Source organism: Sinocyclocheilus grahami, unplaced genomic scaffold (genome assembly GCF_001515645.1).
Source record: "Sinocyclocheilus grahami isolate Dianchi unplaced genomic scaffold, SAMN03320097.WGS_v1.1 scaffold623.1, whole genome shotgun sequence".
NCBI lineage: Eukaryota > Metazoa > Chordata > Actinopteri > Cypriniformes > Cyprinidae > Sinocyclocheilus > Sinocyclocheilus grahami.
This window is the reverse complement of record NW_015505802.1, coordinates 144,270-156,943: the sequence shown is the minus strand read 5'-3', so window position 1 is coordinate 156,943 and position 12,674 is coordinate 144,270. Positions and strand designations below refer to the sequence as shown.

Here is a 12,674-nt window from a genome sequence, read left to right as displayed (position 1 = left end):
AGACGCCGAACGGCGCCGCCGGTGTGCCTACACTCATAGAAAATAATGTATTTGAATTTTAAAGACATGGCGCGACGCTCCGCTTCTCCTCCGGTGCGCGACCGCCTGAAACGCAGTTTTTTTTCACTTCCGAAAGCGGATGATGTCCGGAAACAGTGGTTGCAATTTACTTTTTAACTCTGTTCCTGAGCATTATAACCCCAATTTGCTATTGTGTGCTGCGCATTTTACTGAGGACAGCTTTCACATCACGAGTGAGTAGTCCCGGATTCCAAAAGCTTTTGTTGAAAGACGGAGCAAGAGGCGGGGCAGTACTGAAACACCGTCCAATCACAACGCACTGGGACAGCTAACCAATCACAACACATTTAGTTTTTCGGAAGGCGGACCTTCATCAAAGCCGGAACTAATCGAGCCATTTGTGCCAGGCTGGGGAGAAAGGTATTGTAATAATGTAAATTATGTGATACATAATGCGTTTTTCGAACCAGCAAGCATGAGAGCATGTTCTAGTACACCCCAAAACAAATTCAAGACTTTGTAAAAGAGCATAATAGCCCCTTTAAAAGTAACTTTCCCCAACACTGGTCCAAACAGTGAATAAATGTGTGTATGTGACAGACTGTATCAGTGTGTTTCTGACCCTGTTTGTATTATTTTTTATTATTAGCTTCCTTTTCATGGTGTCTCTCTAGTAGTGATCGTGACGTTTGCGGCCGCTGGACTGACCCTCAGCGACCTCGAAGCTCTGGAACTTGACGGGCTGAGCGTAGTTGACCATGGCTGACAGGTACGGGTGGATGTTGGTCGTGGCTCCTTCATACTTATATGAGGCAATGAGCTGCTGCTCGGCGTCAGCGTCTTCAGCCGTTTCCCCGCTCTGATGAAGAAACACAGCGTCACGCTCAGTCACATCAGCAGCTGCAGCTCCTTCTGTCAATCTAACAGCACTCGCACCTTCTTCTTGTTCTCCAGCTCCAACACTTCTGACACGTCGGTGGCGTCCGTGATTTCAGTGGCTTCTGAGATCTCAGTGACGTCATCGTCTGGGATCTGAAACACAGAGTGATGTGAGGAGCAGAGCTACACACTCACACACACACACACACACACACACTCATACACACACACACACACACACACACACACACTCACACACACTCACACACACTCACACACACTCACACACTCACACACACTCACACACACTCACACACTCACACACACTCACACACACTCACACACTCACACACACTCACACACACTCACACACTCACACACACTCACACACACTCACACACTCACACACACTCACACACACTCACACACACACACACACACACACTCACACACACACACACACACACGCTCCTCCTGCGCCGCTCACCTTCTTCCTGCTGCTGTCCTGAGCTTCTGCATCCAGATCCTCCGACAGAGCCACAGTGTTGCTGCTCTTCAGGTCTGAGTTCAGCTCTTTACCGTCCAGCGCTGCACACACACACACGCGCGCACACACACACACACACACACACACACACACATAAACACAGAGACAGAAACACACACACACACACACAGACAGAAACACACACACACACACAGACAGAGACAGAAACACACACACACACACACACACACAGAGAGAGAGAGAGATCAGCTTCCTGCGTGTGAGTGTGTTTCTGTCTTTGTCTGTGTGTTTCTTTCTCTGTGTTTATGTTAGGGCTGCACGATAAATCGCATGCGATATTTAACGCGCATCTTATCAGTAAAGCCGGTTCTGTAATCAGCGGTAAATCTCCATCATGTGCGTGCTTTCACATTGAGCAGCATTAACTACACAGAGCCGTTGTTCACTGACGAGCTGCGCAAAAAATCGCGCGAATATGAACGTGGTGCGATGAACGTGGTGCGCATGCGATTTATCGTGCAGCCCTTGTTTATGTGTGTGTGTGTGTGAGAGAGAGAGAGTGTGTGTGTGTGTTTACCGCTGTCCAGATCTTCATCGTTCTCATCTTCTCCAGTCTGTATGCTCATCTCTCCAGCCTCCATGTGCTTCTTAAACGACTCCAGCTGCTCTGTAACACACACACACACACACACACTAATCAGTCATTCATGACAGTCACACTCAACAGTTTCAATTATGTTTAACAAAGGATGTTAAGCGAAAAGACACAATGACATTATTTAAACTCTGACATATATTTATCAAGGCTGTACGGTATCTGTTGTACTGCAACTTATTAATGCTGATTATAATTTTAAAAAAGAAAAATGTTTCCAGAGCAGATCATTTAAAAATGAGACCTAGAAAGGAGCAAATATATCTGATATAAATACAGACGAAGAGAAAAGACCAATCACGGTCCGGTATGCAAATATCACGATGACATCATCAGCATCAGTAACGCAGTGCTAAATAATCAGCGGGCTGCACGACGATTATTGCGATTATTTGGTCATATATTGCGATCTGAACTGCAATATGACATTGTACATCGCTGCTGCTGAGACAAACATTCACTAAAGTACATTCTCAAAAGCACATTAAACTCACAGCGTGAGTTCATGAGAAGCAGCGTTTACTGTGAAAACACACTGTTATCAGCTGCACACGTGTAAATGAACACAGTGACTCGCTTCACTGTCAAACACGCAGATTTAAAACAGCCTTCAATTTAATAATCATCATTTGTGACCCTGGAGCACAAAACCAGTCACTTATGTGAAATTAAGATGTATGCATCATCTGAAGCTGAATAAATAAGCTTTCCATTGATGTGTGGTTTGTTAGGATAGGACAATATTTGAAAATCTGGAATCTGAGGGTGCAAAAAAATCTAAATATTGAGAAAATCATCTTTAAAGTTGTTCAAATGAAGTTCTTAGCAATGCATATTACTAATCAAACATTAAGTTTTGATATATTTACGGTAGGAGAATATATTTACTAAATATCTTCATGGAACATGATCTTTACTTAATATCCTAATGATTTTTGGCATAAAAGAGAAATGTATAATTTTGACCCATACAATGTATTGTTGGCTATTGCTACAAATATCCCCCAGCGACTTAACACTGCTTTTGTGCTGCAGGGTCATATTTGATAAGATATATTGCTATTTCAGCTCTTATTTAAAACATTTGTTTCTTTTACCATTACAGTGGATTTCAAAATTATAATCTTTATATCAACCCTGTGTAACGGGAGATATTCTCAGCACAAGCCACAGACTCAGACGTGTTCGCACATGTACGTACTCTGCTCCACTTCAGGCTTCAAGCGCTTGTTCTTGATGAGTATTTTGCGCTTGAGGTCGCTGGGCGATGGCAGCGGCTGGCCGGCTTCAATCTGAAACACAAGCACAGTCCTCCGTGAGCACAGAAACTCCTGCGTGGCGCCTGTAAACACCCATGAGAAATGAGGAGATGCTTCACTGGACTACATTTTCCATGAAGGTCTGGATCTGTGTGCGGGGGAATAGATCACGTACTGGGAATCCCTCCAGCGGCTGCTTCAGCAACAGCTCTCCGAAGATCTCCTCGCAGTACTTGGCCATCTTATACTGCTGCGTTTTAAGGATGTTAAGCGAAAAGACACAATGACATTATTTAAACTCTGACATATATTTATCAAGGCTGTACGGTATCTGTTGTACTGCAACTTATTAATGCTGATTATAATTTTAAAAAAGAAAAATGTTTCCAGAGCAGATCATTTAAAAATGAGACCTAGAAAGGAGCAAATATATCTGATATAAATACAGACGAAGAGAAAAGACCAATCACGGTCCGGTATGCAAATATCACGATGACATCATCAGCATCAGTAACGCAGTGCTAAATAATCAGCGGGCTGCACGACGATTATTGCGATTATTTGGTCATATATTGCGATCTGAACTGCAATATGACATTGTACATCGCTGCTGCTGAGACAAACATTCACTAAAGTACATTCTCAAAAGCACATTAAACTCACAGCGTGAGTTCATGAGAAGCAGCGTTTACTGTGAAAACACACTGTTATCAGCTGCACACGTGTAAATGAACACAGTGACTCGCTTCACTGTCAAACACGCAGATTTAAAACAGCCTTCAATTTAATAATCATCATTTGTGACCCTGGAGCACAAAACCAGTCACTTATGTGAAATTAAGATGTATGCATCATCTGAAGCTGAATAAATAAGCTTTCCATTGATGTGTGGTTTGTTAGGATAGGACAATATTTGAAAATCTGGAATCTGAGGGTGCAAAAAAATCTAAATATTGAGAAAATCATCTTTAAAGTTGTTCAAATGAAGTTCTTAGCAATGCATATTACTAATCAAACATTAAGTTTTGATATATTTAGAATATATTTATATATTTACTAAATATCTTCATGGAACATGATCTTTACTTAATATCCTAATGATTTTTGGCATAAAAGAGAATTTTGACCTTTTGACCCATACAATGTATTGTTGGCTATTGCTACAAATATCCCCCAGCGACTTAACACTGCTTTTGTGCTGCAGGGTCATATTTGATAAGATATATTGCTATTTCAGCTCTTATTTAAAACATTTGTTTCTTTTACCATTACAGTGGATTTCAAAATTATAATCTTTATATCAACCCTGTGTAACGGGAGATATTCTCAGCACAAGCCACAGACTCAGACGTGTTCGCACATGTACGTACTCTGCTCCACTTCAGGCTTCAAGCGCTTGTTCTTGATGAGTATTTTGCGCTTGAGGTCGCTGGGCGATGGCAGCGGCTGGCCGGCTTCAATCTGAAACACAAGCACAGTCCTCCGTGAGCACAGAAACTCCTGCGTGGCGCCTGTAAACACCCATGAGAAATGAGGAGATGCTTCACTGGACTACATTTTCCATGAAGGTCTGGATCTGTGTGCGGGGGAATAGATCACGTACTGGGAATCCCTCCAGCGGCTGCTTCAGCAACAGCTCTCCGAAGATCTCCTCGCAGTACTTGGCCATCTTATACTGCTGCGTTTTACTGCAACACACACACACACACACACGCAGCTGTGAGCGCCGCCACAGACCAACACGAAGCTGAGAGCGGACATGTGGCGCGTTTTACCTGCAGTGGTTCTCAAACGACAGAATGACAGGATATTCAGACGTTACAAACGCTGTTTCCTTTATGGCTTGAATTACATCCTGTTACACAAACAAACAATAGACACAAGACAAGCAGAATAATATGTGTCCCTGCAGCACAAAAGCAGTGTTAAGTCGCTGGGGGATATTTGTAGCAATAACCAACAATACATTGTATGGGTCATAATTATACATTTCTCTTTTATGCCAAAAATCATAAGGATATTAAGTAAAGATCATGTTCCATGAAGATATTTTGTAAATCTCCTACCGTAAATATATCAGAACTTAATGTTTGATTAGTAATATGCATTGCTAAGAACTTCATTTGGACAACTTTAAAGATGATTTTCTCAATATTTAGATTTTTTTGCACCCTCAGATTCCAGATTTTCAGATAGTTGTATCTCAGCCAAATATTGTCTGATCCTAACAAACCATACATCAATGGACAGCTTATTTATTCAGCTTTCGATGGTGTATAAATCTCAATTTCAAAAGATTGACCCTTATGACTGGTTTTGTGCTCCAGGGTTTCATATGTCAAATTACCATTATAACAGAAAAGACTGGAATGGTGATACAGTTATCATTTCCTGGAAATTCAATTAAAAATGGTTTATTTATTTGAAATAAAGAGGCCTGGAAAAATGAATACACTCAGGGCTTGACATTAACACCAGCCAACCCGCCAAATGTGGGTAAATTTCATCAGTGGCATGTAACACTAGCTAGCCACTTTGGCGGGTTTATACACAGTAACAGAGCTCAACATTAATGCTTGTCCGGGAACAAGTGCTTTTTTGAAGGAACAACAGCTGCAAACAGAAAAAAACATGCTGTGGTAAAAAGGCAGTTTTTGATATTTGACATTTGTTTTATGCAAGAGATCAAACGAGTAGATAATGTTAAGTGACTTACATTTTAGACACAATGTTGACTGTTTTTGCTCAATTTGGATAACAAAAACAGTTCCAAACAAAGATCACAGCACTGTCGCGCATCTCTGAGCAACGCAGCGATGTTTCGTTACTGAATGATTCAGCATTTTTGAATTAATTGGGCGAGTCAATGATTCAATAACCCATCCATAAAGACAGGCACTTGCTTCATATTCTTGAATGTATCATCCGTCTGAACTAATCATTTAAATGAATGACTCAATCACTCACTCATTAAGACAGACACGTGCTGCCACCTACTGGCGGTTTACTTTCATATTTAAAAGTAGCCTATCATTGCATTTTTTCCCTAACATTTCAAATTTGTATATTAAAAAGCTGATGTAAAACACTAAGCTCATAACATTTATGCAGTTGTAATTTTGCATTGTTAATGCATTTCAGCATCATTAAACTGTCCGTGTAATCTGAGTAACTGTCTGTGCATCTAAATGCCTTTAACGTCAGCTGCTTCTGTTTATTCTGCAGTTGAAAGATCGATTTAATACTGATTTCATTTGATTGGTAACAGCCCTATAGTGTCTTTTTATAATAACCAAAATTATTAATAAAATGTAAAAATTTGCTATGAAAGATGACATGCATTTAATAAGGTTATAGGCAAAAATGACCTGGAAATCAATTTAAGTAAATATTAGTATGCAGTAACTTAAGTCATAAAACCTAATTTCCCCTCTACAAAATTGTGGCCAGTGAAAATCCTGAGTGCATAATAATAAAAAAAAACACTAGGCACATTGGCTGGTGAGCAAAAAAGTTAATGTCAAGACCTGAATACACTGATGAAAGCTGCTTCTGATCTTTTGATTTGAGTCTGGAGAAAGTGATCAGATTACTCACATCAAATGAACGAATCAGTGAAAAAAATTATGAATAAACTGAAAACAGAGTTCAGACTCTGATTGAATGAGGCACTTTTATTTGCATATTGACTAATAACGTCAAATAACATTTGTCTGTTTTTGCTATTTGAATCTAAAGCATGCATTGGGATCTGTGCACAGCTGCAGTGATGTGAGTGACGTTTGATTTGCGCTCACCTTGAACAAGATGTCGGTGCACATGGCCTTCCCATGAGTGATGATGGGCTCCTGATCCTCACCTTTACCATCCCAGCAGTCCAGCTCCACACACCTACATATTATATGTTCAGAAATAATATGAGGAAAATGCTTTTAAAAAATCTCAAAAGTCACGGTAATTCAAATTCAAAATGACTGAAGGCATAACAGCAGTAGAGTATTATTAACTCTAAATGTTCTGTAAAACAACAGCAGCTTTCAGTCTGACAGCGTGATGCAAACATGAAATATCAGACGCACAGTAATAGTTACAGGTTCTTTATTCACTTGTGCTGCTTTTCCATTGCTTTTTCTATGTAAAGAAAAAAGTGCATTGATGATATGACAGGCAACAAGACCATCACCACACGTGAAAACCAGAAGCCGTGGATGACAGCAGAGGTTTGTGGGCTGCTAAAGACCCGAGATGATGCATTCAGATCAGGAGATAAAGCATCCCTCAAAACAGCAAAAGCCAATCTGTCCTGTGGCATCAAGAATGCGAAAAGGTCATATACACAAAAAATCAATAATCACTTCACAGACCGCAGAGACACATGGAGCCTGTAGCAAGCCATTCAGACCATCACTGACTACAAGCCCCCGCCACAGGTCTGTGATGATGACAGATCCCTCCCAGATGCACTCAAACACTTTTATTCACGGTTTGAAATGCAGAATGACACACCTGCACAAAAACTGCCCACACCAGGCGCTCTGTCTGTCTCCAGTCGACGTAAGGAAGACCCTATCTAGGATTTACCCACGCAAGGCTGCGGGGTCCTGACAACATACCTGGCCGTGTACTGAGAGACTGTGTTGCACAGCTGACAGATGTCCTAACAGATATCTTTAACCCCCCCCTGAGCCAGGCAGTCGTCCCCACATGTCTCAAATCCACAACAATCATACCGGTACCAAAGAAATCACCTCCGTCCTGTCTAAATTTCTACCATCCCCATAGCACTGACTCCAATCATGAAGTGCTTAGAGAGGTTAGTCATGCACATCAAAACCAGCCTCATCAACACACTCGATCCGCTCCAGTTTGCATACCGTCCAAACCGCTCTACGGACGATACAATTTCCTCCACCCGGCTCTCACCCACCTAGAAAATAAAGACTCCTATGTTAGAATGCTGTTCATCGACTTCAGCTCAGCATTCAACACAATAATCCCACAACAACTCATCAACAAACTAAACCAAGTCTTGGTTCAAGTCTTAGCTCTCAGATAGGTCCTTCAGGGTGTCTTGGAGGGGTGAGGTTTCTAAGTCACAACTTCTTGCTACTGGGGTTCCTCAAGGCTCAGTGCTTGAACCTCTTCTCTTCTCCATCTAAAAAAACTAGTTATGTGTACTGTGCTAGACTAATTGCTGATCGTCTGATTGCTTCTATTTTTCTCCTCATTTGTAAGTCGCTTTGGATAAAAGCATCTGCTAAATGATTAAATGTAAATGTATGTAAATGTAAACCTGCTGGGCCAAAACACCTCCCTCTGTAATTGGATCCTGGACTTTCTAACCGGAAGACCTCAGTCAGTCCGTGTCGGCCACAACATCTCGAGCACTACCACACTGAGCACAGGTGTCCCACAGGGCTGTGTGCTCAGCCCGCTGCTCTTCACGCTGCTGACCCACGACTGCACTGCCAAGTTCAGCTCCAACCACATCATCAAGTTTGCTGATGACACAACTGTGGTAGGTTTCATCAGCAACAATGAGGAAACACCCTACAGAGAGGAAGTGGCACAACTGGTTGAATGGTGTGGTGCAAATAACCTGTCCCTCAATGCGAGTAAGACAAAGGAGGTTGTGATGGACTTCAGGAGGAACTCTGTTGACCACCCCCCACTGACCATCGACAGCTCGACTGGATTCCTTGGAGTGCAAATAACAGAAGACCTCACCTGGACCACCAACACTACATCACTCTCCAAGAAGGCGCAACAGTGGCTCCACTTCCTGCGCTGACTTAAAAGAGCAAGTCTCCCTCCACCCATCCTCACCACATTCTACAGGGGAACCATTGAGAGCGTGCTGACCAGCTGCATCACTGTCTGGTATGGGAACTGCAGTGCTGCTGACCGCAAGACCCTACAGCGGACAGTGAACACAGCTGCAAAGATCATCGGTGCCCCTCTCCCCTCCATCCTGAACATTTTCCTTGCACGATGCTCCAGTAAAGCCACCAGTATCGTGAAGGACCCCACCCATCCCTCCCACAGTCTCTTCCAGCTCTTGCCATCAGGAAGACGGTACCGGAGCATCAGAGTCTGCTCTGCAAGACTGCTCAACAGCTTTTTTTCCCCAGGCTGTGAGAGCCCTCAAATCCAATCACCTCACCCCCCTCTGAAACCCCATCCACAACCCTAGCTCCTGAAGCCAAGATCCTCTCTCCCCCTCATCCCACCACACCACATGCACCACGTGAAAACTGTTGAAAACCTCAAAAACATTGTGCAACTCTGAGTGTGCTACACACAGGTGAGTGGGCTGGACAAACCACCTGTAGAAACACACTCTTTTCTCTCTAAATGCACCAGACACTTGCTTATAAACACTCCATGTTACAAGGACTTAATAAGATAACACAAATGTATACCAATAATCATATTGCACGATTTGCTTCTTAACCTTAAATACCTCTTTTGCACAATATCATGTACAGTTATTATGTTAAGTACTTGTATAGTCTCTCTTAGGTTATGTATATGTATAGTCAACTATTTATAGTATATGTATGTGTCTAAATCTAACGTTTGGTAACATTTGGTAACATTTCTATTCAAAATAGTGATTCCTCGATTTCTAAAAAATAAAATCGTGGCAAAACATTCAATTCTAATTAATCAACAAAATCTGATTAAAAATCGAATCATTCTTCCACATATTTGTTTTTTTGTGCAAAAAACTTTATTAACATTATAAGTACACCTCAAGGAACATATTAAAATAATAAAAAAATCCATGTCATGGCCGGTTTAAAGTGAGAAGTATAGTATTGAGATACAGGTGTGTCGTTTCATCAGTGCAACACATGCAGACGCACTTCTGACGTGATGCCGTCTCTGACGGGAGCAGAGCGTGTTTAGTCATTTCTTCACAGACACGTTCAGGATAAGATGATGATGAAGGCATACCTGCATCCGGACAGCAGCACCTGTCGGTACATCTCCACCGAGGACTTCCCGCCGAACTGCCGGCCCGTCAGGTAGGTGTTGTGTGAGGAGCTGATGAAGTAATGAGCCAGCGGATGCTCCATCTCCTGACACAGATCCAGACGGTCCAGAAACACCGGCGCGTTCTCGTCCGACATCAGGTAGCGGCAGAAGCCGTCGCTGGACATGTGACCTGAAGACAAGATGATCAGGTGAGAACTCCATAAACTCTCCCTCGGTTACAGATCCTCAGACTGCTCTGGAGATTTTTCAAACAGGATTTCTGCAGGCTTTATGAAGGTGCATTTAAGATTTTTTGAGACCTTTTTAAGACCAAGTAAAGAAAATTAAGGAATGAACTGAATTGAAACAAATACGAAACAAAAATGTGACCCTGGACCATAAACTTTAATTTATTTATTTTTAATTGAGTGAATGACAATATTTGGCCGAGATACAACTATTTGAAAATCTGAGGGTGCAAAAAAATCTAAATATTGAGAAAATCATCTTTAAAGTTGTTCAAATGAAGTTCTTAGCAATGCATATTACTAATCAAACATTAAGTTTTGATATATTTACGGTAGGAGATTTACTAAATATCTTCATGGAACATGATCTTTACTTAATAACCTAATGATTTTTGGCATAAAAGAGAAATGTATAATTGTGACCCATACAATGTATTGTTGGCTATTGCTACAAATATCCCCCAGCGACTCAACACTGCTTTTGTGCTGCAGGGACACATCAGTGTCTTGTATCAGCAACACTTTTAAAAATACAACTTCTGACAGATCTCCATTACTTTTCAATTCATTTTTGACAAAAAAGTGAATCTCTAAACATCCTTAAATCAAGATACATTTACTTGAGAAGCTAAATGAAGACATGAAGTCTTGTGTTCTGTTTACTTAACATAGAATTAAAACAAACGTTATGATTTATGAATTATGATTAAAACAAACTTTAAAAAATCAACTCAATTCAAAGGAAAAAAACTAGTTTTAATTCCCCACTGACAGATATCTGTTCTTGTTTTAAGCAGAAACGCTCTTCATTTTGATCAGTTTCTCAGAAAACAAGGCTTCATATCTTCATTCTGCATCTGCAGTAAATGTGTCTTGGTTTATGGATGTCTAGATATTTGTACTAGAAAACAATACAAAAATACTGAGGAAGAGATTCAGTTTTTGTAGTGTGTGCAACATTTAATGACACAACTTTATGAATTTATGACTTTCTGCTTTGATTTAAGAGCTTATTAAGGCCTTAACTTGTGGAAGAGTGAATTAAGACTTTTTAAAACCCATTTGAAAGCATTTGTTGTTAACGTACTCATTCTCAGGCCATCCAAGATGTAGATGACTTTCTTCAGAACTCTAAAGATAATTTTAGCTGAATTTTTATCTTTTTTGGGGGTGAACTATTCTTTTAACATCTGATAAACTGTGTAAAAACATTGATAACATGCATGTTACTTTCTGACTATGAATGTTATAATAATTGGAATATTGTAACTACATACTTTATAGTGTTTTTTAAAAAATGATCAATGTTATATTTTTAGAAACAGAACTCTGTCTCCTTTGTTTCCGTACATATCCAGACCTGGAAATGACTAAAGTCAATCAAACCCAGTGCTGACTCCGCCGGGCCACCAGAGGGCAGCAGAGGATCAGCTGAGAGCGTTTCATTACACACTCATCACACCTCCTCCATTTACCTTTCTTTTTCAAGTCGGCGTCTCTCTCGTACTTCTCAATGATCTGCATGACCCGTTTGGCTTCATAGAAGGGGAAGAGGATCTCGTTGAGTCGAGGGTCCCGCTGGTTCTACAGAGAAAACCAACATCTGAAATGAGGAGGGATTCGTCCTCAGACGAGTCTCAGCTTTTTTTTTTAGCTTGTGAAACTACAGCCACAGAATTAACTCTGTCCACCGGAGCGCATCCGCAGATGCATGTTTTACCCTTATGAGGGCAGATTTGTCCAAACCACATAAAACACACAGCACGTCCTCGCTTCAAGTAACTCATATTAAAGCAGACGGAGTGAAACAGCATCTGATGTTAGATAAGAGATGAGTATCAGGCCAGTTTACTCACATTCTGAGCTTCACTTCTGACCTGCTTGAACATCACTAACTAGTTCACAGACAGTGAGCGTTTGTGTTCAGCAGACAAACAAGCACGAGACAACCAAACATACAACAAACACAAGACGACCCACAGTGAGGCTCTGATCCGCATGCACACGCGTGAACACAAACACAGGAACGCATGACAGAAAGCCCATCACCGACAAACAGAAGCAGAGCACATGCACACGCACACACACACACACACACACACACTCACACTATAACACTCACA

The 12,674-nt window shown here is 41.2% G+C and overlaps 1 protein-coding gene across 4 annotated transcripts in view; it reads right to left on the bottom strand.

The window, feature by feature from the left end:
- The window catches only part of LOC107557901 (1-phosphatidylinositol 4,5-bisphosphate phosphodiesterase beta-4-like), a 50,865-nt gene that overhangs the window by 36,377 nt on the left and 1,814 nt on the right, over positions 1-12,674 (bottom strand). For 2 of the 4 annotated variants that reach the window (XM_016241478.1, XM_016241477.1), the window contains 10 exons: positions 12,027-12,135; positions 10,283-10,493; positions 7,120-7,213; positions 5,098-5,177; positions 4,878-5,010; positions 4,693-4,783; positions 1,986-2,075; positions 1,388-1,488; positions 958-1,053; positions 730-880 (listed from right to left, as the gene is read on the bottom strand). In XM_016241478.1, the coding sequence (XP_016096964.1) occupies positions 730-880; positions 958-1,053; positions 1,388-1,488; positions 1,986-2,075; positions 4,693-4,783; positions 4,878-5,010; positions 5,098-5,177; positions 7,120-7,213; positions 10,283-10,493; positions 12,027-12,075 (1,096 nt within the window). In that variant the 5' untranslated portion in view covers positions 12,076-12,135. Of the gene's footprint in view, positions 1-729; positions 881-957; positions 1,054-1,387; positions 1,489-1,985; positions 2,076-3,264; positions 3,356-3,449; positions 3,575-4,692; positions 4,784-4,877; positions 5,011-5,097; positions 5,178-7,119; positions 7,214-10,282; positions 10,494-12,026; positions 12,136-12,674 lie in introns of those variants that run through there. The other 2 variants (XM_016241479.1, XM_016241480.1) reach the window with 2 other exon arrangements.